The following is a 26553-nucleotide window of genomic DNA, read 5'->3' as shown; positions in this document are numbered from 1 at the left end:
CACAACAATACAGACGCGAATGACGTATTCTGATTAGAGAAAAAAAACCTCGAGCGAAGTAAACAGAAAATGTTGCCATTAACAAGTTAGTTAAAGGTTTTCAACCTAACTTGATAGATATTGAATATGTGTCTCTACGTGAAAATAGTCTTATAATTATTTCTAAATGGAATCAAGTGGTCTAATGATTGCCTCTAGGAAAAGAACCTAACAGGGCGACATCCCGCCTGTGTGTTGGTTTCTCTGTAAGGAATTAGTGGAATGGTTTATAGCATATTTGCTTCAATCTATGACTTTTAGGTCAACTGCCTTCATTATACTAATAATAGATATAGTTCAAAGGTCGAGGGGAAAATAGACTTTTGTGTTTGACCCCCTTTGTTCCTTAAGACGGAACAATGATTTGTAGGTGGATCCAAAGACGATAGATATGGCTTGAAACAATAAGGAATTTGGTGGACTAGTAACTTTCAACGGGATAAGCCTAAAGAATTATTTTAATTATAAATTACCCCGTAATAGTAGGTCTAGATCGAGCTATTCGGATTTGCGTAGGTCAAAGGTTAGACGCCCAATGCGGTGAAACGAATGATAAAATTAGCCATTTCTTCTCGGGCAGTTGAAGCGTGCGGTTTAAATTATTAGGGTGACTGAAACATTTTTCATTACGTGCGTATTGTAGAACGAAGTTTATAAATGATTCGGGAGTCGCGCTGCTTTAGTGGGCTTTAAAACTATCGTGAAATTAAAATTAAACGCAAATGTTCTAACTACTGGTACGTTATTCTGGAACGATGATTAAAAGAAAACGCCGCCGCCATCATGAACGTGTAAGTTGCGGAGCTTTTTTGACCTATTAATAAACGGCGTTTATTTATCCTTGTAGCTAGTGGAGATAAACTAAATGTTTTATAGTTAAATAAAGATTCAGGGATAAGGCGAGAGGCAACCTGAGTCCTGAAGTATTCATGGTGTATATTATGTTAGTTTAGGGTTTAGTTTGTTAGCTTGAGTTCAATGAGGAGGGAGAGAAGGGGGGGGGGGTTCAGGTTGCCATCTTATGGCCAAAAATGAACTTGAATACATCGTTTTAATTGATTGTCTAAAGTGGTTTGCTTATAAGAATTATTCGTATCGAAACCTCTCACCCGCGTCTTGGAGCCACTTACCCTTAGAAATTGGTGTCAAGAAGCGATATCTAGTTTATTAGGGAGAATATCTAAGATGCCGAAGTATTCGCGCGCCATAGTCCCAGTCCCCCTTTCAAAATACAAGGGGGGCGTAAAAGGAGGCCGATCTATTTCGCCTCTCCTCAGTCGGAAAATACGTAATTTTCGTCATTCGCGTCGCGCTAATGTGAGTTTTCAAGAACCAATGAGATGCTGGTTGTAATTTAGAGGCGGGGATTAACTCCGGACCTACGTTTGTTTGGACTGGAGATAAAGGTGGAAATGTGGAGGCGAATTTATACCTTCTCCCTAATAAACTTGATATCCCTTCTTGTTGGTGTGCCTTGAAGGATAGTTGTAGCCTCCATACCAGACGTTGCAGTCTGTACCCCCACATAGTGACGTGTTAGGGTGGGTTAACATTAAGTTGGGAAAATAAACAGGTTAAGCGTCCCATTTTATTCGAAAATTTTCAGGTATTTGGGAATATCTCTAACAGTGTTAAATGTAGGAAATTGTCAAAAGAAATTTTAAAATACCAAGGGCCAAATGATTTTTATGCTAAAACGGTTCATCCGCACAATGTCTACGCACAAACACACGGCTCAAAAGTTCAAAATTATCACGCTTGATTGCTATTTTATTCAATCAAAGAACAGCCGTCGTTGATTCGATCGGCTTTCGGCGGGTGTCGTTGGTAACGGGACAATTTTTCTCTATTTCCATTCTCCCTCACTCTCTCTCTCAACTCAACCCTCAAGATTTACCAGGCGTATAATGTACTTGTCCGAAACTGAGAATTTGCCATCGAGACAGGAGTATCGCAACCACCATAAGTTTGACTTAAGTATAAATTCGGAGTGAAACTTATTAACAAGGAACAAATAATTTTACACGAATTTTCGTTCTGGTCATTGCTTTGTAAAAGGAACAGTAAACACCACTAATCGGTGTACATTAATTACTGTGCCTTTGAATATGCTAAAGGGATTACGCGTAACTCTTCAAAGTTCTAAAATGATTACACGCACCCTGTTTTCAGTGGTTATCTCTGTTTATAGCTGTCAGAAATTTGTGATGTGAAATTACAGTAATTTCTTATGATAATTAGGGACTTATATTTTGAGAAAAAATATCGGTGATTTATTATAGTAATTAGTACAATACACCAAAGTTTTACCCCTGTGCCTTTCCCTCTAAGTTACATCAAAATGCTCTATTTATAGCTCAGTATTTCGTAAGTTACCAATTCACCTATCCCTTGTAATCAACATGCGAATTTAGTTGTTGTAAACAGCTCTTCATTCTGTGACCGGCTCTAAATCGAACTATATATTTTAAACAAAAATAAGATTTTTTGTAACTTGGAGATTTATGGAAAACCAATCTAGTAACACTTCGCATTCCGCATTTAGTAAGTAGAGTGATCACTGCTTTCCAGTTCAAGCCGTGCAACACATTTCCCTCGGAATTTGCGCTTGGAAACAAACCAATGAAATGAGGCATACTTACGTTTGTATGTTACTTAAGTTCCAGAGAATCTTCTGATTTTTCACAGTGATCCGAATTTTGAGAAAAGTCGCTGGTGGATCGAGTTATTGTTCGCTTTTGTCGGTTGGGGATCAGTTATGACTTAATTCCTCCAGATCTTTTCTTCCTCGGTATTCCAAGCCTTCTCTCTTTCACCCTTGGCGGCGATGATGGGCTGTCAGATCAAACTGCTTTCCACTTTTTCGGCTTGTCGCGTCCCAAATGGTTTTTATTCGGCTTTACCCGTCGTCCGATACCGTTTGCCTTTGGTCCCCCCTAACCTGTAACAAAAGGTTCGAAAATGGAAATAATTCGTTCCCGTATAATTTCTATACAAGAACACCGATTATTATGCTAATGAGGTCGCCGAATACCAGAGATAATTAATCTCTACCCACACCCACCTTTTTCTGAACTGTATTTCACATTATTTCCAAAAACGTATTGTTCTGCCAGTTTTATGATTACATTTCCGTAGAGAAATATGTGAGGACTCCGAACCATCCAGAAGAACACTCGAAAGTGTTTCGTCATAATACAATGTAATAAGAAAAGATAACTAACTAAACGTGTATTTATAACACAAGTTAATGTACACCACAATCTTGTTGCAAGTGAAACGTCCCTTTCTTTGTTATCCATTCCTATTATAAAAATAATTTACAGCTGACTTGGATTTTAAAAGTCTTAACTCACAAGTGAACTCACAAATACGTTTTTTTTTCAACAAACTAAAGGATTTTAAGTTATTTCGAAAACAACGTCACATAAGTATTCAAGAGTGACTTCGCCTCTTTTTTAAAGGGAACATAAACCTACATTCGAAACTATTTTCTTTTACGTCACCCAAGGTTACACCCCCAATAACCTTACTCTTTAAATACACGAAGGTATTATGATAATTAAGCATTCATGAACTAATCTAGAACTAGGCAATAAGAACGGAAAACTAAAGAAGAAAGTTACTTGAATGTATATCTTCACCTTTTGATATTCCATTTGCGACTGCGTCAATCAATCCACGCGTGATCCGTCAGTGAACGCGAACGTATTCGTTAAACGTTACAATACGCGTTCGGATAAGCCGCGGCTTCTCTGACGGTACCATTCCTTCTATGGGAAGATATGTCTAGTATTTTTTTCTGTTCGCGTGTCCGTAGTAGTCGCGTTGGTAGACGAGGGCCAAGGAAGCGCGGGAGAAAGATTCTCGCGGGATGCTGGTCGGGATCAAAGCTCCGCCTCTCCAGGAGTCCAGGGTATCCCCCGAACTTGGTTCTCTGCCTCTCTATCCATTCTCCCATCGTCCAATAAAGTTTTGCCGGGATATAATAGTAGCCAAATGAAACGCCAAGGAGAATCCAAGGTGGGCGGAGCCCCAGTCACAATGGATTCTCTAACCGGCCAGGAGCGGGGATTCCGAGAGAATGGAAGAGGCTGAAGAGAGAAGAGACTGGGGAGAAAGATTCGCACGTGCGAAACTGGGGAATCTTTGCAGCGTCGCACCATCCCGAACAATAAAGAAATTTTTTTATATCATAGGGGCTTTCCCGCCAAATATCTGGGATGAAAAGGGGGGAAGGTAATCTTTTATATACTATATACTCTCCACTGAGGAGTCCATTGGTTCCAATTTAGTACAAGGGGGTCTGTAAGAAGATAGGAACTCTTTATATAAAAACCTTATAAAGTAGTCAAAATTTCCCCCTTTTTGGGCCCCCGAGGTTCGGGGCTTCCCGGCATACTCCCGGTAAAGTAGCCAAAGGTGCTGTATGGTTCGCCGGTTACTTGATAGGGTGACTCGTCGCGGAAAGCCGACTATGTCCGGTGGTGGGTCCAGGAAACAGTTCTCATCGTCTTCTCCTGGCAAGAACTCTGTCGATTTATCCGCGGGACCCCTTCACAGAGCACCACCGTCTTGGATCACTAACGATCAGTCGCGATTTACTGGCGGCGGACCACCTGTGGCCCCTTCTGGCCTCGGGTCCGGTAGGGGAAACGTTTCAACGACCATGATGGGTGGACCGGATGTCCCCGTTTCGCCACCAGAACATAGGGCTAATTGTCGCGATCATCCGCGTAATTCGGCGGCGTTAGTGGACGCCGGTTCCGTGGCTCCCAATGACGGACCCGGTCCCGGAGGTCCGCACGCGCCGGGACCAGGAGGCTTGATACTACGTTCGGCCGAAAGGTACCAGAGGACACCCAAATGCGCCCGTTGTAGGAATCACGGAGTGGTGTCCGCTCTCAAAGGTTAGTTATATTACTTATAATTTTGACTTACTGTTTAAAAGCCCTAATTAGTGAAATACATGCTGTTTAAATTATTTGCCTATCAATTTTATACAATTCTAATTACCCCATCCTAAATAGCATGCTAATTATTTACTGTTCATATTCAATAATCCGTTTATGTTGAGGAATAGCGGTACATTAGAATCCCAGCATGAAAACAAATTATATAACATAGTTGTTAAATTTAACCTACTGAAACTTAAACTGAATAGTCTACTAACTGAAAACCTTTCCAGGACATAAACGTTACTGCCGTTGGCGAGATTGTGTCTGTGCAAAGTGCACGTTGATCGCTGAACGCCAGCGGGTTATGGCGGCACAAGTAGCTCTTCGAAGGCAACAGGCCCAGGAAGAGAACGAAGCGAGGGAATTGAGTATGCTATACGGTTGTCACGAAGGCATTATGGCCATGCATCGGGCTGGGTTCACCTTTTCGGCCGCCATGACGCATCTTTTGGCCGGAAGAGGGGGATCTGGAAGTTCTACCACTAATAATAATAACGCTGCCAGGGCAACTGCTTCTGCAACGTCGACTGAGGTCACTGAAGCCGTTTCTTCCAAGGTTATTCCGGAAGCTGTAGCCACCTCTTCCGGTGGTCAAGATGTTAGCAAACCCGCGGATAGTCCCGTTTCTTCAGCTCCTGGCTCGTCCCCTGCCAAGGAAGAATCAGGCGATGGAGAACCTGGTAAGTCAAGTTTTATTTTTTAACTAGCAGGGAATTGGCAAACAATAACTATACATCGACATATTGATAATCGAAGGACTAATTTGAAAATCGTGAAACGCATATTTTATATCTAATATGCACCAGGAATACATAAAATTAATTGGAATCATTGTGCTTCCATATTTCCCACGTTATTTTCTATGCGGGTTTGGTGTGGGCCTGGCTTACATACTCCGTCACGCTTCATAATTCTGGCGTTTTTCTAACCGTTATTTCATTGGTTGGTAGCAATGAGAGTTCCAACGCGATGTCAAGGTGCAATGTGCGGCGAGATTGATTCTTCGCGAAGTAAAATTCGTCATATATAATGATTAGTATAGCTCTTCCCAAAAAAAATCCCCCTAGATACTTGGAGAAAATGAATACTTAATTATTCCTGTTAGCTGTAGGTATTCCTGTATTCACAAATACACATATTTCGCGCTCAGCGATGTTAAGACATATTAGAAAGAACACTTGAATGCCGTAGCTAGAAAAATTATAATCCTTGGTTTAAAACCGTGCTGAAGGAATACTAGGATAAGTGTACCGCAACCTTAATCTTTAAACCTCACCGCCCTGGAGATGGTGCACTTACCGCGCACTGTTGCTATAAAATTCAGTGAAAACTAATCAGACATGGGACGGAAATCTCCCTTCCGATTATAGACTTCTGAAACATAATTGATATCTTGGTTCATGCCATTGAGGTACAACAAATGATACTTCTCAATTTCCAGTGGCCAGGGTCAATGGAAACTAAATTTTACCGAACCCAAAAATGTCTCCATATCACTCTTATTTCTCCCAGCACACTCAATAAACGAAGTAATACTTATTGAAAGGCAGGGAATCATAATGAAAGGAAAAAATTGAATTATATAATACACTGAGAGTAAATATAAGTTTCAATATCCGTTGCAAAAAAGTCCGTACCTTTTATCATCTTAAGGGAAAAATTGGCTGGTGATATTAAATAGAAGCAATTGTATCGAAAGGAAGGTTTCAACTTAAGTATCAAGGACCCGCAGTTCCTCCGATAATATGAGCAAGAACTTTGGAGTTAGCCAAATTTCCTGATCCTTCTTCTATGGCGGTGCTGTACCGACCGTGGGGGTCATTTCTTTTTGTTAACTTTCAAACCACAAGTACTTCTCTTTTCAACCATAAAAAAATATCGGGTCCATCTCCGGACTTCTTAGAAACCCCCTTTTAAAGGGATACTAAAATTAACTTTCCCATCATAATTTGGTGTTATTTGAATGTATTTCATGGTCTATAATAATGTCATGACAAGTCTATAGTTTCATGACATGAATATCTAGGCATTTCCAATAATAAGGTATCCAGTATGCTAAATAATAGTTAAACCATTAAGGAAGGTTTTTTTTTTACATTTCTGTCCACCATTTTTCAAGATGGCCACGGATTGAAAAAAATTACGATATGTTATAAACTTATCATAAAGCTGTAGGAATCATTGTGCCCCATACATCACATGTTAATTTCTATGGGGGTTTTGTGGCATGGGCTTGAGAACTTACTATCCGTCATGCCTCATAATTCTGACGTCTTTCTGACTGGGTAATTTCATTGGTTGGTAGCAACGCGACGTCAGGCGCGCGCCAAAGGTGCAACACGGCGCGAGATAGCTCTTAGGCGAGGTAAAATTCTTCATATTGTAACCTTCCGTAATAATTCAGAGACCTCCTCCAGGGGTGTAAGGTTACATAGAGGATTAACACACAGAGTTACCTCTGACCTTTCCCCGTACTATATAAGCATCGACTGCTTATCACTATTAAGTCAGTATTTCTTTACTACTAAGATGTAGTAGTATGCTCGAGCATAGGGCGTCTTCGCCCAAGTATTGGACTTCATCATTAATTAGTAATTATTATTATTATTTCTTTAATTGTATTAATGCAAGTCGGCATTATTTATTGTTTAATTAGTTAGTTAATAAAGTATGATTGAATCTAAGGAACCAGTATAGTTTATTCTTAGTTTAGCCAAGGCTTTTATGGCCACGTGGGGCGACTTTATAAATATCGCAAGCGTGGTTACAATATATAATGACTAGCTGTTACCCGCGGCGTCGCTCGCGTGTAATAAGAACTTCCATCAAAATGATACAAAGAATGGGTAGATTCTACTGATGACTAATATTTTTGAAGCACCCTAGGAGCGAAGGCACTCGGCGTTGCCCGTCAGCCTGTCGGGACATTTTTTATTACTTTTCACGCGGACATTATTCCATAAAGAAGGGTTTTTTAGTTTTTGGCCACCATTTAAAAAGAAGGCAACAAATCGAACCCAAAAGACCTTTCAGCCCGTCTATAGGTTAAAGGAAACCCGTGTACTAAATATCTGTGAAATCGGTTGAAACGCGCGGACTTTGTTGCATAGAGAAGAGTTTTTACATTTCTGGGCGCCATTTTTTAAGATGGCGGCGGATTGGAAAAATCTTTCTTAGTACGCGCCTACTACTTATGAGTAACGTTCCTGCAAATTTTCAGCCTTCTAGGGCAAGCGGTTTGGGCTGGGCGTTGATTATCAGTCAGTCAGTCAGGACTTTGATTTATATAGATATAGACAAAAGGAGATGATCCAAAGGACATAGCTTTCCAGCCTAGGAATGAGGGTAATGTGTGTCAGGTTTTCTCTAACGAACGTCTCATCTCGAGTGTTCCTAAAACGTGATATCCCAAGGCTAGGCCGAATGTATTTACTGTAGAGTAAATGGTAGTTGAACACCCAAAGTTTTTCTCTACTAACATTTTTTCTCGGCGCAAACTAACATCAGCCGCGGAAAGCTGGGTCTCGCTAAAGAAATTCCACCCCCCTTAAAAAATGTACGAAACTTAAATTTTTCGATGGGAGGTTGGGTCCGCTTGTGATGAGCTTTTCGGCCAATAGAGAGACGTAGATCCGCTCGCGTAGATCTAAGGCGATCGGAGTTTACGTTATGGCGGAGCAAGTTAGGTGTAAATGTATTAATTTAGAAATGGATAAAAGGCTCTCAAAATAAACTCAGAGTATTTCCGCGCCAGAAAAATATAATTCCGTCGGCTTTCTCTAAAAACGTTTGCACACCACACGCCATAAAAAACGCAAACACAGTGCACTTGGATGAACCCTCCATGCTTGAACTTACTCGATAAAAAAATTAACCCCGCCTGTTTTACTTCACTCTCCACCGCTGTGGAGCGCTGCTTCAAAAGCTCGTTTTCGGTCGTGGCCGATATTTTAGAAATTTTATCTCTTCATTCACGCGAGCTCCGTTGGAAACTTTAAAAAGCTTAACGTCAGAACTTTCAGACACAGAGGCTACGGCAAAAAATCTTACATAGGAACTTGGTGTAAGATTATTCTACTTGTGATATAGATTAGTCTAGCTCTTCCCACAAAATACGACTAGATAGCTGAGAAATTGGCTACACAATAATTCCCGCTATCTGTATGAATTCCTAATTGAAATGCCAATGAGGTTTAATTAATACCTTAACGAGTTCGAGCTTTGGTATAGTTGCTATATGCAACGATCGCAAGTAAAATACTTTATCCATGGAGCGTTTAAGAGCGCCTTTCCAAATAGTCTCTCACGAATCCCCTGTCAAATTCAACAACCATTTCCTTTTGATTTCATAAATGGAATTTTTACGTATCCCGCCTTTTACCTTCGGTGTTCTCAGTCGGTAGTCGCATCTAGCTAGGACTGGGGTTTTTTAGACCCCTAAGCTACCCCTAACCAGCTTTTGAGTGCTTAGTTCTTGTGAATGAGATGAGTATGAAAGAAAACCGCGTACAAAGTTACGAACGAATGAAGATTGAAGAGAAAGTTCAGTAGCAATCCATGTTTTTATTAGGGTGGTAGGTTAGGCTGATGAGTTGTACAGGGGTGCCGGACGGTGTGAAACACTTTTACAGGCGTTGGTAGCCTAGAGACGTACTTTTAACTTACCGTAATTTTACCGTAAATACCAATAATTTTCTGCTTATTACTTCAGTATTTATCTTTTTTTAGCTTAAACCTGCATACGACAATCTGAAATTACTACATATAATACCAAAATAGATGGTAATTTAAAATTCCCAACATTTACAATCAGTAATTTACTCGGTAGTTCATGTTTCTATGGAAACCACACTGTAGCTCTTCCCATAAACACTTGGTTTAAAAGTCCTGCCAATTTTATGACAGGTAAAATAGTTCTTAAGAAACGTCCGGTTCGGTCCAGAAATGACCCCCAGAAAATAGGCTTAAAAATAATAATTAAAATGTGAGCGGCTAACTTATAAATTCTAGCATAAGATTATAAGATATGTTCCATACTTCGTAATGCTAGAGACTTATAGCTCGAGCTAGTTCGAGAACGACAAGCGAGAATTGACTACGCTTGGTTAATATTGCAGGACTTCCATCTTCCTATTTAGTCCTTGATAGCGCCTCGATATATGACCTACGTTTGTAACCAGTGACAAACTTATGGTGGCAATATATCTTACGAACTTATGATTCTAGTAATTCTTAACAATTTTTAAACCTAAATAGATAGATTGATCCACTTTGAAATGCAATTATTTCTAAAATTTCTCAAGAAATTACGAATGCAATTATTTCTAAAATTTCCCAAGAAATTACGACGAAAATTCAAATAAAAAAGTCAAAATTGAAATAGACGACAAAGAGAGGGAGAAAAAAAATATTTTCAAATAGAGAAATTGAATGTTTTTAGCAATTCAAATAGCCATTTTCTTCTTCTCAACCTTTATAAAGTGAAAATATTTGACAACCGCTAGGGGAAAAAATACGAAGAATTAGAATATTTGAATAATATCATCTCTAGTCTCAAAAATTTGGAATAAATAAGATCGAGTGAGGAATGAAATATATAAATTTAATGAAACGTCCAAGCTATTCAAATGAATAGCGTATAATATCCATCTAAGCCCGTGGATGCAGGCTGCAATTTTAATAATTCTTCAGCACCATAGTATACGATTCTTTTCTTTCTGACATTTTGGAATTTCGGGGTTGCCAAATAAAATTGAATGTCGCGGGCGCGCTCCCGTTCAGAAAAAGACCACACTGTCACCCTTATTGCCTTTTTTGGTCGCTTCCGTATTGGGTGTGAAATATTAAAAGGCGCGAAAACCGTAGCCGAAGGCGGCAAAAGTTATGTCTGTGACGTGTCATAAGCTAGCTGATGGTGACCATAGAAAAATGATGGTTCCAAAAACCATACCTCCTCCTACTTCATATTATCCATTGTTAACTGTTCCCGAATGTAATAGCTCAGACTCCGGATATAGCCCTTTAAAGGAGAGTTTATATTCATGCTTACCATGAATATTGAGTTTTATTGTGTACTGCCGTTCGAGGCAAGCTGTTCCTTTTAAAACAACAAAGAGTGTCTTAGGTTTGTAATGTATGTTTTACGTCAACCTGGAATCGCCAAGTTTCGTTCAATGCCGTCTTAAAAGCATTGGAGGCCTCTCTGCCAAGACAATGCAGGCCCCATATTGAAATAAATATATACAGACCCGCCATTTTAAAATATGGCGGCAAATGCAACAACAAAAGCCAATGAGCCCGTCTGTAGGATATAGGGAACCAGTCTGCAAAATATTAATGAAGTCTGTTAAAATGCACGGAAGTTTTTCCTAAAAGGTTCTTTTACATTTCCAGCAAGACTGGCCGCCATTTTTTAAGATGGCGGCGGATTGGAAAAATCTCTCTATGTAGGTGCTTAGAGTAACGTCCCTGCAAATTTTCAGCGTTCTTGATGAAGCGGTACGGACTGAGGGTGGATTATCAGTCAAGTAACGATCAAATAGAACATGGGGCCCCTGTGTTTGTTGGACCCCTGGGCAAATGCCAATCTGGAAAAATGTATAAGACGGCCCTGGTACTGAAATCATTTACACCTTTTTAGTTCAATATTCTTTAGAAAATGAAAGAGATTCCCGATTAAAGCTATATCATATCTCTTTTTTTGTTGCCCTCGTTGGGTACATAGTTTTGGGGAGGCTTTTCTAAATGAAGTCTCTGGAATTCGGATCGGGGGACACACTATGAAATACACTGTATATACGCGGAGATACTCGTTGGAATGAACTTCCATCGAGGGCCCGCATCCAGCCATTCGGGCAGACGCCTGGAAAAATGATTAAATTTTTCTAGGGGGTACCTAACTGTGGGAGCATCGTGATAGCCAGAGGATGCCCTTTTTCGGAAAAACTGGAGGTGAGGGAGGCGGAAGTCCCGCGACAAAGTCACTATATAGCTCAACTGTTTCGCGCTTCTTTACACTATATCTCATGGTAAAGGATGACGAGGGCCCGCCTGTATACTCCTCTAATAAGGATGGAGACCCATTGAATGCCTCTCTTCTTTCATCCTCTCTCCAAAGAGAGCGGTTTCAATTAATCCCTTTGGGCTCGAAATTGCATTCCTCTAATTCTCTTATCGCCCCCCCCCCTCCCCTTGCTCTCCCTTCTTTACAGCGTGAGGAATTTGCATATTTGCCTTTATCAATTGGAAGTAGATTCCGATTTATGATTTCTAGTTATTATCACTGACTTATTGATATTTTTAAGGATTTTAAAAATGATTAATTGGGAGTGCTGAATTTAGTTCTGATTTTTGAGCGTGAATACTTTTAAAAAACTGTTTAAAGAGGTTATGTGAGATAATTTGGATAAATACTTGAACAGTCCGTGTCAGGATATATTCCATTTCAAATAGACAAGTGACAGGGTCACGCGTGGCATTTCTAAGAGAATGCAATGCTTTTCCCCATTGCAACACCGATGTTAAGAAGTTATAAATTTTTTTCATCGCACTATCCATCCCCGATTTTTTTCTAGTCTGCTTTCAATGTAGGACAAGTTAAAGTATGTTACTACGTCGCCATCTCAATATTTGATTTAATTATTTAACTAATTCACTTTAACTTAATTGGTTCTTGTTATACCCCCATACTTGACTTGAGTATAGCACTTGCCCCAGCTATCATTGGCCCAGGAGCAAAATCAAGCCAAAAAAATAATTTAATTATGTTAATTTTGTAAAAAAATTTGGTAAATTCCAAAAGAATAAATAAATCAAGCCAGGGACTTTTACCTTTCGACTGATATGAAGTAAAAAATTCAAATTGAAATATTAAATACCAGATTTTAATTAGTACTCTTTAACAACAATCAAAAATATTTAACATAAACTTTATTTTGATTTACAAAAGAGGACCTTGATAGAATTCGTTCTTTATTATTTAAAAGAGTATTAAATTCAGAAATATTTCTAATTAAATATCTACAATATTAAAGAAGAGGTTAGCAATTAACATGAAATGTGGATCAGATAATGTTGCAAGTGGACTTCAATAGTTTTCCACCTTAGACCTGCCAGGCAAGGAAGCCATACTCGTAGGCTCTAATATTTTGAAAAGAATAAAAATAAATAATTTACCTATTCACTAAAGAGTAGGCCTCCTCTTCTCCCAGCTTAAACTTCGATGCAGTGTTACCAGTCAGTCAAGTTGGTCAAGTACTAAGTGAAACTGAACCGCTCACCTAATTATCTGCGCAATCTCTTGACTCACCAACGGCCTGGCAACGCTGTGACAAAACCCTTTGTACACAATTTCCTTTAATACTTCATAACGAAACAATATGTTCTATTCAATCCCCCGTAGTTAACCTCACGGTGCGGTTAAAGGTCATTTCCTATACTATAACTATAGCTTCCGGGCACCCCATCCGTTTAGAGCTTCAAAAGCTGTCCGTTGCGCCATATACTTCCTCACCTACACAATATAATATCACTCCCCGTTTCCATATATCGACGTCGGACAAGCCAATCCATTTTCCCCCTCTCTCTATTTCAATAGAAATATTGGGTTCACGATAGAGAGGGCTAACTCTATATATATTATATTAAAGAAACTGTATAGATTCATGGTAGCTCTGGCTTCGGGAAGTGTAAATGCAACCAAACTATACAGAAGGAAGGAAGGAAAATGAGGAAGTAGATCGAGATGGGAAGAGAAAAAGCGTTTAATATCATTGGCACGCCAAACTCGCGATACCTTGCGCCTCTCTAAGATATTTCATTTTTGCACTTTGAAAAGATGGGTGGAACGGGGTGGGGGAGCATCTCCTTTGACTGAGCTTACATATTTTAAGCCTTTTAACCCCGAAAATGCAGAGTGGAGAGTCGAGAGAATCTTGGATGTCTTGGCACATCGTAATTTGGATCAAGTTTTCTCTCTCTCTCGCGAAGGTGCTCGTTGGCGCTACTCTACTTGCCTCGGGGACGGGTTGGAGCTAAAAGAGTTCATAACTTTTCTCTCCCTATCCGAGATGGTTTTTGGGTTTTACTATCTGAAGTGTGTTGCTTGAAGTATAGATGATTAGAAACGTAATAGGAAAATTATTATCATTGTTATTTCTATGGGTAAACTTATGGGAACCTTTTAGTGGAAGGTTAGAAATTTTTTCAAAAACTGAAAAGCAACCGTAGCAATTTCAAACTCCACTCTCACAAAGTGACTGATAGCCAACGCCCAAGCAAGCCAAACCGCGTTACCTAGGAGGCTGAAAATTTGCTGGGATGTGATTTTTAAAATTGTAGGCACGCACTAAGAGAGATTTTTAAAATCAGTGGCCATGTTGAATGAAATGTAGGCGAGAAATGTAACAAAAAGAAAACCATTGTTATGGAACATTTCAACAGATTTATTTAATTTTTAGTACACTGGTTTCTTATATCTTATGAACGGGCTTTATTGCTTTTGGCTTTCGTTTTTCCGCCATATTTAAAAATGGCGGCCCAAAAACTAATAAAATGTCCCAGCGGGTGGATGAGAAATGCTAGATACCTTTGCTACTAGTTTTTTAATATAAAATAAGCAATTGAAGTTCAAAATTAAGGTGCTAGACAAAATCGTAAAAAGAATTGAAAATAAGTTAGATCCAATAAAAAAAATTAACCAAATGAAAACGTGGGTCAAAAGGTTTGGATTATTTTCGCATTAGTGTTTTAATCCTGATGGGTATCAGGATTTAATAAAAAATATTACAAATGTTAAGGTGCAGAAATAACACTGCCCTTAATTGCTGACAAACCTTCAGAAACACAATGTATAATCAATTAAAAGGGATAGAACCACCATGTTTGAACCAAGGTTTTTGACGTATCGTTTGCCATAATTAAAGAAACCTTAACTGGATAATGTCTTACTATAGTTGATAAACTTCGAACTTGGGTATTTAAAAATGGATCTCCTTCCTCGGCATCTCTGCTCAAAATGAGTTCAGCCTTTGTTCGCCGAAATAACTCTATCCGCTATGATGAAATTTTTCTATGGGCGGGGCTTATAGTTCCCAACCCGTAAGATAGTCGGGTCCCTTATGAAAAGGTCCAGGGACCAGGAAAACTCATTTATCAGAGCCACCGTTTAATACCGCGTCACCACCGTCTCTTCCCGGGTTCCTTTTAATAGTATAACAGTCCTGCATGGTAGGCTCGCTTAACTCGAGAGCCTGATATTGGAGGTATTATTTTATAAAGTATATTTTCTTGACGGGGGAATAGTATAGGTCATCGCTCGTATGTCATATTAACGACAATGGAAAACCTGCGAAACTATGCCACTCTTCCATAAGATAGTTCCTTTTTTCTACCCCAGAATCTAGCTAGGTCCCACTACGTCTCAAAATAATAGCTGGTAATAGATTACCTGCACTTCTTAAAAAAAAATAAGTGCACTTTTCTTCGTCATAAGTTCATAAGATATGTTCCATAAGTTTGTCACTGGTTACTGAGAGCTTGTCATGAAGTGACGTAGGTCATAGATTCGGGGTAAAGCGACGCCTGGTGAGGTGCTGTCAAAGGCTTACTACAGACTAAATTGGAAGTTGGAAGTCTGCAAACCTAACCGAGTGTGTAGTCAATTCTCGCGTCGTTCTCCCTCGAACTAGCTCGAGCTGAAAGTCTCTAGCATTACGAAGGATAGGTAGTGTCATACTTATGGAACATATCTTATCAACTTATGCTTCGTAGACTATCCACTTGATGATGAAGCTAGGATCGAGGAAGTTATGTTCTTTATTATAAGGTGTCTTGAAAAAGTGTTAAGATGAATGGACATTCCTTTATTATAGTTTTACCTTTACTTAATTAATGGAAGTTGTTTGGGATATCCGGGTATAGACGAAATAAATGGTTTGGGCCATTTTGGATATAATTTTAGTCTAGGAATCTGTGATAGTTTAAAAAGGTTAGGGTCCTTGACGTTGGCTTGTTGAATGGTGATACGTTTGGGTATGAACATTAATGATCCATTTGTTTCCACGCACTAGGTAATGGACCATGACAATAAATGTCTGCTAAGTTTATGAAAATATATAAAGATTATCAAAAACGTTATCACAATGTCTTATTACTTTTAATTTGTTTGGAGTAGTGATGAATGTAAATCCGCATTTGCGCGTCGGTTCGGTTATCAATATGTCGAACTCACTTAAAATTACAATCGTCAACCACGCTTTCGGTTAAATTAATTTCATATTTTTGACTCAATACGTAACTCTTTGTTTCAGAATGGAAAAGGCGATGTATCTCCCCGCCCGCTGACAGCCACAGTCCTTCGATCGAGACGGCTCCTTCCCCTCCGTCGCTTTCTAAGCCTGATGAAGAACCTCGATATAACAACAAGGATATCAACAATAAAGACAGACGAGATGTTCGCTCTGATCGTAGGAATAGTTTGGACGTCACCGTAGACGGCGAATCATCCAATCCCGCAACCATTAACCAAACGTCTAACCATTCAAACTCTTCTCCGGACATTCATCCCCAATCTGAAGAATCTGGTGACGAACCGGAACGTCCAACTGCCACAACTAACCCTCAAGATTCGAACAAACGTTCGCCATTGGTTATTTTGTCAAGAGTATTCCCTCACCATCCCAGGGAACTCCTGAACGTGGCACTGCGTCGAACCGGTGGCGATGTCCTCCAGGCCATTGAGCATTTACTACTACCCTTTGTTGGCAACCCCGCAGCGGATGGGGACACGACTGACGGCGATGATACGAGTCCACCACCACCGGCTCACTTGCACACGAACCCACAGACGCCATTAAACATTCCACAATCACACTTAATGCCCTCAAAACCATACGCTAATCACATGAGCAGTTTACCAACGGCTTTTCCGGGGGTTACCAGTCCGAGTTACATGCCGATTTTCCCTGGGTTGGTGTCCTCATCCGGACACGCTTTCAGGCGACCACCCTATTCTACGACATCGCCGACTAGTCCATCGTCTTCTAGTGGTAGGATGGTGTCAATGCCACCTTACGGGTCAAGTGGGTTCTTTCACGGGTTGCCACCTAGCGCAGCCGTAGGACAAGCCGCCATTTTTCCACCTAATCATCCCGGACTCTTCGGGATGGTAGGGGCAGGTGGTTTCGCTGCTGCTCATCAATTACCCGAAGATTTAGTCAAGAAGAATAATTCTGGTAGATCGGGTACATCGAGGAGCGTAACTGTAGGAGCACCCGCTAGTTTAGAAGGAAGTCCCAAAAGTTCTTGGGGCAGCAGAGAAGAATCGCCAGTTGGGCATTCAACGTCAAGAAGGTTGGATGACGTTGGGAAGAGAAATATAAATGCGGACTGATTTGGTTAAATGTTTTAAAGCCCTATCCCGTTGTTAATCAAGATGTTTAATGAGATATTTGGACCTAAAGTCAAACCTTGCGCCAATATCTATAACGTTAGAATGATAAAAGTGCGACTAAATCAGAGAGAAGGATGGTTTCTGAAATAGAAGCTACAATCGGGCAATGCAAAGAGTCCATGTCCACAAACGAAAAGGTAATCTCTCTTCGTTGCCACTGTCTAAATGGATCCACGTAACAAATTCATCTTTAGGGATAAGGACTGGCGCTTTGGGTCCAAATAGCTTTAAAAATTATTGTAATTAAACGTGTTTTAAACTAAAGTTAGGCAATAATGTAAGTCGTAAAATTATAAACAAAATTGTTAAAATTTCAGTGTTAAATATTGAGAATGAAGTTCGATAAACAAAGAAACCTAAATAATATCTCCCACCGTAATTATTAAGAAATAGTTGTATATACGAAACAAATCAGTGTAGAATCGAAGTGTACTTGTATAAATTAAATAAAATATTAACTATAACACCTGTAAAAGTATATTCCTCATAATCTTTCAGTTTTATTTGCACGGAAAAAAATTGCATGTTTTCTCCCAACGCGAGACATAAAAATTATTTTAATCTAAAGTTTCCCCGAAGTTCGGACGTATTTCTTTAAATGTGAGCCGCGGGCACGCGTTAAATTTCATTTATCACACGTCTACCATCACGATTCTTTTGTCCTATTGTATAGCCGTGGTTCTTTTGTTGGTCTAGCACTATAACTTGAGTCTTGTTTACCGTGCATGTACGGCAACAATATTTTGGTTCTTCAACACCCATAAAAGTCCTTTCACCTAGTCCTTTTGATTTTTAGTTTTAACCACTTTTCCACAACCATTCCATTACTCTGTCTTTGAACCCTTTATGCTTTTTGACGTGATATCTTTAGGGTTGGTTCAGATGGAACCATTACCTCGAGTTGTTTATTGAGTGTTTTTAGTTCTAACCTTGGTACAAGGATGGAAGAAATTGCAGGCACGTCTGCTGAATTTTCGACCGAAATGAACACAAGTTCAAGTCAATGCGAGATACTAATGATACGTTAACGCACCCTTTTCCCTTGGTATAAACAGACAAGATTTAGACCGAACACTTTGTCTTAAAGGGAACATAACCTCTTATGATTTTGTCCTTCGCATGAAGGCTCAATCGTTTCCAACGTCAACTAAAACAATGAACATTTCAAATTGGAGTCGTGTATCCATCTACAAAGAAGTTACGAACAATCAAGTTATCTTGAAGACTAATAGTCTGCTACAACGAACTTACTCGTAACGCAACACCCTCCTATTTCTTCAATGTTGGTAGTCTAAATTGTATGGCCTGAGCGGACTATTTCCAACATGGTCGCCAAAACCGAGGTAAGAGATAGGAGGGTGTGACCTCACGAGAAAGTGGTAGCAGACTATTGACGTCGCGTCTCTGTAGTGCCTCCCCTCTCAGTACCACTCTATAGGCCCCTTCATGAAACAGATGACTTATTAGGTCTCAGGTAGCCCATTCCAGTCCTCAGTCAAGACAGATAGGTCTATCGCGTAGAAAACATAACTGCTCGTATCTTCGTTAACTTGTTTCCAATTTGAAATATTAATTACTTAACATGCACTTTTGAATAAAAATAAGGAAAACAAGTCCTATCGCATGCATTACCGTTAAATGTGGTGGGGCGTTCATTGTGCCTTGAACGTTATGCTCTCTTTACAAAAGTACTTACACCTTGTTCTGAAAAACAAGAATAGTTTTTTTCAATATAGAAATCTTGTCACGTTATTTCTCGGCACTTTGTATAGACTGCGAACAAAATAAAATATCTCCACCCTACATACCTATAAGAAGAATTTTATAATAAAGAATCCCAGGTCTTTTAGATGCTGTTGAAAGCGTCCAGCGCAAGACATAAGTATTGTCATGTTCTTGCTTTGCCCTTACCAGCTCATTTAGACCTAGCTGCAGAGAGGGACGAAATTTGTTGAAGTATTTGAATTTCTTATTGTATAAATACATCTCGGGTCCATGGACAGCCAAAAAATTTTGGGTGTCAAGTTTTATAAGGAATCTGGTTACCGTTATACCACCTTTCGAATTATTATTATACATTTAAAAAGATTGACACATTTTCTATGAATATTTTTCCTATTCTCCATGCAGTTTAATCCAATTTATACTTTGACATACACTACTGATAATGTGTATATACATAAAAAAAAGTGTCCCGCTAGATCGCGAGGCGTTGGTGAAAGCGCGTGACATTGTCACATTAAAGAGATGTCAACCCCCCTCCTCCTAGTTTTTATTAGAAGTATATTAAAATGATGTTATGATTCGTCATCTTTTCATCAATTTTAGCAGGTATGGTACTGATTTCGATGATATTCTTAATTGATTCTGAATCATTGATAATTAGATGACTAGAAAAGGTTTACCTTTAGCCCTCTAAGAACGAATTGTATCAGGAAGTATGTTTTCCACTTTGCATATATTAGATGCGCGAAAAGCTTCTGCTTTCAAATGAGAGCAATGTCGTATAATAGGCCTGCCTCTTCTGTTTAGGTTCCTTCACACAGTTTCTACAAAGCATCTTGAAATGATGTCTAAATGGCCTGCGGTTGTCAATATGTGATATTTTACAAGTCATTTTCCGTATTTTTAAAGTTAAAACAAAATACGTCTTAGGAGATTGCGAAGTTATGTCAGGAAAGTATTTTTTATAAGATATGTTCCATAAGTAAGACACTACCTATACTTCGTAATGCTATAGACTTACAACTCGAGCTAGTTCGAGAACGACAAGCGAGAATTGACTACACTCGGTTTTGCAGGACCTCCATCTTCCTATTTAGTCTGTACTAAGAAAGGCTTTGACAACGCCTCACCAGGCGTCGCTTTACTAGAATCTATGACCTACGTCACTTCATGACAAGCTCTCAGTAACCAGTGACAAACTTATGGAACACATCTAATGAACTTATGACAGCACTAACGATCCCAATTCGATTTTCCAATTCCATCACTTTCGGTTAATAATCTTCTATTTCTGTAGCTTGAACGTTACAAGGCTATTCTGGGATGTTGGTGAGGGTGCTTTTAGCACGTGCACGCGGTCCTTGGTTCCCTCCTCTATACTGTATAGCTGTTACAAACCCTCCAAGAACGCGCGAAAACGATGTTTTTGTCGAGGCATTATTACAGTTAGACACAAAAGAATCGGAATCCGGCCGCGGTTGCCACTGACAGATTCAATCGAAACTAGATAGCTTTTTCTCTCCATCCTTCCTTCGTTCCTTGGCCCAGGATTCTTTCTCTCTTTTTTTGGCCTATTTATACGTAAATGTTAACAGGAACAGCAACAACAGTTGCATCTTGTTCGAGGATCGACAGAAGGATTTGACACTATCCAAGTTTCGAAACTATTACACTTATCGCTCACTGGCGTTGGGGACCAACACGTGCGTGAAATACTGAAGAGGCGGTTTGCTTGCTGTACTTGTCTATAATGATAACGGAAACCAAGTTATATCCGGGAGCATGAAACCTAACGAATTTTAAAATATAATTTTTTGGAAAGGGTGATATCATTGTTACGTTCATATTTTGTAAATACGTTTTTCCAGAAGTATATAGTACTTCTCTTCGAGAGAAGTGTACCTGCACAAAGCGGGGGTACCTAATTGTAACATGATTCTTCGCATCATCATTTTAAATTTATTATAGCAAGGTTACTAAACCGAATCGCATACGCGATAAATAGTTCCCTCATCATTACTCTATTAGCGCTGCTTAACTATGTCAAGGCGCATGCGCTTGTGCGATTTTGTCCCACGTCAAGACAATCAAGGTTTGTGGGTTGATTGCTGGGGATTTAGTACCAAACAGTTATTGAATTCACCCTAGCACGGTGCGATGCCCATCTCACGTTTGATGAGCAGGAGAGCAAACTAAAAGGGTGAACCTGGGAAGAATCATGTTATATAACTAAATTGTAAAGGGGATACAGAGTGTCATCCTTCTTCCATTATCCCCTTCTGGTTTTTCATAGAGATGTCAAAGGAAAGCGAACTCAAAGAAGCTGGAGCTTTTTTTAGTAAGGAGCACGCTAAAATTTTTTCTTTTAATACACGCGTATGTATTAAAGAACAGAAACGTTAGGCCTCTCTCTGAAGCAGATCATGACGTAAAGTTGTAATGAGACTGTAATTGGCTAGCCTATGCTATAATAGAGGTCAATCGCTTAGGGTACCCCAACGAAAACGGTAGTACCTCCCTTAATGGATACCATAAGTTTATAAGATATGTTCCACTAACTATACTTCGTAATGCTAGAGACTTTCTGAGAGCTAGTTCGAAAATGATCCGAGAATTGATTATACACTCGGTTTGGCAGTGTATCTTCCTATTTAGTCTGTACGACTAATGTGCCTTTGACAGCGCCTCACCAGGCATTGCTTTAAGAGAATCTATGAGGTTTCACCTACATCACAAGCTCTCAGTAACCAGTGACAAACTTATGGAACATATCTTATGTACTTAAGATTTCACTAATATTTAGTTCACTGGTTGCCTTTCCTTCAAGCTGCGTGAAGGAAGGAATACTATTTCGAATTATTTTTTCCACAATAATAACAAAAGGAAGCTGTAAAATTGGGAACGAATTTGATATGTTTTTCTTTCTTTTTGGGCCGACTAAATAGAATCGGTTTCTTTTCAGTTCGGAAATTTCTTAAGTGTTTGCCATATGTTTCTTGAATCGAAAGTAGGTATGTACTCTCTTCATGGTATCTTTCCCGTTTCCTTTCGCGTTTCCTGCCAAAGAATAACACAACACTCGAAAATGTTGGACAATGAGAGACTGCGATTGGATTGGAAATTGTTATTAGAAAAGGTAGGCCTATATCCTCGGGAAAAAATTAGAATACCCAAGTTTTGTTGAAAGAGATTCTTCACCGTGTTTTTTAAGGATTAACTCATTGAGCTATACTGTGAGGGTAGAGGGGGGTACAAGACGTGACGTCAATATTGGTTGTCTAAATCTTACAGAAAATAAGATTGACACTACTCTCTTGGAGTTCGATATTTTCTAACCTTCCACGGTTAAATTATAAAATTTTAATTAGAATAAATACAATTGATCTGAAAAACTGGGAGCATGCGCGACAACTGGGTGAGAGACATTTGGCAGCAACGATTGGGTGTCCGACAATAGACCTTTCCCATGTAAAAAAGGGGTAGGCAACCCTCACTAATGGGACATACAAGAGGGTTGACACAATGCCATCCTTCTCTGCGCACTCTAATGATGCAAAAAGGTTACAGTACAAGCGACAAGAAAAGCGACATTGAAGGCAAAGTTTTACCTTTCGGTTTCATTGCCATCCATATGTTGCATACCCAATTGTCAGCCCTCCAAATTGTCACGCTCCCAATAGAGCTATCTCAGATGTGACGTCAGTGCCTAGGTAAAACGCCACAGGCTTAGCTTTGGCAGTGGGCGGCCATGTTTGGTACCGCTTTGGTTCTATGGGCAAATAGCATGGGTGATGTCACACTAAGGTTTCTGAGATAGCTCTATTGTCTTTCACCCAGTAGTCGTCATCCAACTATATTTCACCCAGTTGTCGTAAACCCTGAAAAACAACACGAAATTAAATAGCCATTTTGGAGATCAATTTATTTTAAATTGAAACTAGATATATTAGGCGAACTGAATTTCTTCTCCGAGTCTTCCTCTGTTATGGAAAAAAAACTGGTGCATGCACTTCTGTGAATCTCTTTCTGCAACGTCTCCCAAATCGGAATGGGTTTGAATAGAAAAATTCACCCATTGTTGCCAAACTTTTAAGCCTGTTATATTGGGCGTAATCGTAACACCTAGAATTGAATTTGATTTTTTTTATCCATCCCGAGGTCTCTATCTTTTAGGCTGCGGCAGCTCTCAGAGCCGACACATACGAGTACCCTAACCTCTATTTTAATCCATTGAATCAATCGAATAAAAGAGATAAAAAACATTTTTATTTCCTATAACAAATCGAGGGGAATATTCATATTTGAGGAACATATCGGTCGGGGGTCTGCTCTGTTCTGTCTCTACATTGTATACAACTTTAGTATATACTTTTGAATGTAAACTCGCGTCTCTGAATGGACAAAAACGCGTTATTCTATCTGTCTGTCGCGTCAGAAGCTCCTCTTTTCGATTGTTAAACGTTTTCAAGTTTCACGCAAACTTTGTTAAACGTTTGTATAAAAACTAGGCTTAACAATGTACAGTACCAACCGCTTTTTTTAGGCGCATTAAGGACCCCGACCTCTTTGTTGAATCATGGAAATATAAGTATGATTTATATCCGTAATGTTGTTATAAAACGTGCGGATTAAATACTCTAGACTAAAGTTTAATCTGAGATAACTGCAGAGTTCACCAGGGTTCTCAAGATTTTACAAAAAATAGTTTCGTCTAGCCCATTTACGTTTAATTTAAATTACACCAACGACCAACTGATACTATGAAATCAAACCATCTTAATCTGTTGTGAAATTGAAAGCATTTGAACACAAGTTACTTTCTTTATTGTGTCACAAAGTATTTATTACGAGCGCCTTGAAGTTTCTCAAGAAAATAACCCCGAAACTTGCCTATTTATATCGATTCGTAATTCTACCACGTGGTAATTTCAGTACCAGGGATACATACAGCTTATTGGAATCATTGTGTAGCCGTTTTCTCAACGTATCTTATAGGGAGATTTTGTGGGAAGAGCTACACTAATCAAAATGTATGGCGATTTTACATCGCTGGACGCGGATAATCAATCTCTCTGCTCGTTGCACCTATCAACCAATGAAATCACAATTAGAAAGACCTCAGAATTATGACCCACAAAACCGCATTGTAATTAAACAATGTTCATTCCTTTTAGCTCTATGTATTCCTGGTAGTACTGGTGAATTAACCAATACTTATCGTTACTTATGCTAGTAATGTTGGTGCTCAGAACCTTTGGGAGTACGTTGCGATGTTTAAATTTCTATAAATTACCGACAAAACTGTATTTTATTTTCCCCGTAATTTGTTATTGTAATTTACCGTTTTTAAAAGTTACATTAATTTAACATTTCTGTAACAACAATAGAACAAGAACATAATTAGTGAAACCGGCTCTCTCACTGCAGTTCTCATCTTAAATCGGTAGCATATTTCATTAGAATTTTTTGCATTACGCGCTTCATGATGCTGATAAGGTAAAATATTGGTCAATTGTCCAAGAGTTGGTCCTTTTGTAGTTTATTTGAAAAGCTAATATATCGTAACACGTGCGTGTGCTAGATTCTAGAGAAGCTTCTATTCTGTCGGAGTCGATGCAGTTGAGGCGGTGAAGCGTGTTACTTCGAAGTGCAATGTACTTCAAAACTGGGCTTCTTTCCATAGACGAAACGTGTCTCTTCTTACAGGAAACTTCTTTAACATGGTTATATTAAAAGGAGGCCCGAAATTTAATGTTAAAGTAGCTCCCTGCTAAAAGGTCGTGTGAAAGGGCTACCTGATAAACCTAGAATATCAGATTCTACGTCCGGAACACTTTAAAATGTAGGTAAAATTACCTTCTCTCCGACGAGGCAGAGGGGTTAAACACTTTTGCGTGTCTTTTGTTGTTACTTTTTCACGAAATAACTATTGAATTCCGTGAATCAAAAATTCATACAGCTAATAGAAAAAATTATGTTGGCATTTTCTCAACATAACTAAGCGGGTTTTGTGATAAGAGCTAGACTAACCATTATTGATGACGAATACCTTGCGAATAATCTATCTCAACAACCTTGCGCGCACCTGACCTCTCGTTGCTATCAACCAATGAAAGAAAGAACAGTTAAATAGGCGTGGCAGATAGTACTTAAGGCCGGCCTACAAAACCCGCATAGAAATTAACGTGGGGTATGAGGGCACAATAATTCCTTTTAGCTGGTTGTATTCATGTGTAAATAATTAGATATTCAAATTAATATGCAGATTACTTAAAATCATTCAATGAAATTGAATCGAAACTTCACGCGTTTTTTGTACGATTCTAAACTGAAATTCTTGACTGAGTATTACAGAACTCAAGATTAATGTGAGTAACCTCTCTATTCTGTTCTTGTGTGGTTGAACCAGAGAAAGAAAATGTATACAAACACTCAAAATATGTTGTAGACGAAGTAAATATAAGGTAGCCAATCCACGTCCTCTTGAGAAATCTTTACCTCTATTGTAGACTGAAATATCAGAACTTTGCCCTGATTTCTCCAGGACATCTTGCGCAAATAAGGACAAAGATACAATCTACCCGGTTTACATAATGGTAATACAATTTGCTATAGAGTTTAGTTGAAAAAATATATCATCGTGATTCATTTATGCTAATTAATAAGCTCTTCATAGACTATGCTGATAAATTTGCGGAAATTTGTAGAATCTATCTATGCCTATACATATTTCCGTGGAAAACAAATTTTTAAACGTTAAAAATTTCACCGCGTAAGTTTGGGCTCTAATCGACATAGTACCACCATGTATGTATTCCTAATGGAACGCAATTTCAAATGTGACGTAAGTATTTTTCAATAAATGGCCCTTTTCGTTTATCAGTTTGAAATTTTTAACTTTAAAATTAGAAAAGACCTAATTAGGTATTTAAACCAATTGCATTCAGAACTATGCGCGAAAATGTGTCAATTGAATTGGGATGATAACTCAATCCACAGATCAAATTGTGATCGGACTTGGTTAGGACAGCAAAATTAGAATCACAGATATCAGTCAGAGCGACGAAAACAGACACGTGACTATTTGATACGTGACCTTTCACCTCAAATATCTCAGGTCACATACTGAATTTAAATTGGACTTTTTTCCGACACAGACCTATTACATACCCTAAATCAAAATCAAAGGAATGATTTAGATTAGTCAAGTCGTCGCTGTGAAACATCGCTAACCACATTATGACATTTTTCTGCCCCTAAAATCACTTCATTTTCTTGCTCCGCTGCAATTATAGTGTCCAATAGTACCATACCTTACTTCCGGCGCCCATATTGCCGCACCTAACCATCACACGTTTAGAGAATTTAATTAACATCCTT

General features: G+C 39.0%; 1 protein-coding gene and 2 long non-coding RNA genes across 3 annotated transcripts; 2 read left to right on the top strand and 1 right to left on the bottom strand.

The window, feature by feature from the left end:
- Positions 1 to 13: 13 nt before the first annotated feature.
- LOC149610462 (uncharacterized) lies at positions 14 to 4365 on the bottom strand. The gene is made up of 3 exons (XR_016376562.1): positions 3104 to 4365; positions 2682 to 2980; positions 14 to 2497 (listed from the first exon to the last, which is right to left on the bottom strand). It is a non-coding gene; the product is annotated as an uncharacterized LOC149610462 (long non-coding RNA).
- On the top strand, positions 4354 to 17923 carry LOC149610461 (uncharacterized). The gene is made up of 3 exons (XM_089858918.1): positions 4354 to 4949; positions 5228 to 5677; positions 16307 to 17923. Exons 1-3 carry the CDS (start codon positions 4469 to 4471, stop codon positions 17386 to 17388), a joined length of 2013 nt encoding a protein of 670 aa, XP_089715044.1. The 5' UTR covers positions 4354 to 4468; the 3' UTR covers positions 17389 to 17923.
- A 7333-nt stretch (positions 17924 to 25256) lies between these two features.
- LOC149610460 (uncharacterized) lies at positions 25257 to 25737 on the top strand. The gene is made up of 3 exons (XR_016376555.1): positions 25257 to 25363; positions 25439 to 25541; positions 25683 to 25737. It is a non-coding gene; the product is annotated as an uncharacterized LOC149610460 (long non-coding RNA).
- The last annotated feature ends 816 nt before the right edge of the window (positions 25738 to 26553 follow it).

The sequence above is a fragment of the Phalangium opilio genome, unplaced genomic scaffold (genome assembly GCF_054372755.1).
Source record: "Phalangium opilio isolate 3A_F unplaced genomic scaffold, DU_Popi_V2 ptg000329l_1, whole genome shotgun sequence".
Lineage (NCBI taxonomy): Eukaryota > Metazoa > Arthropoda > Arachnida > Opiliones > Phalangiidae > Phalangium > Phalangium opilio.
This window is presented reverse-complemented; position numbering and strand designations above follow the sequence as displayed.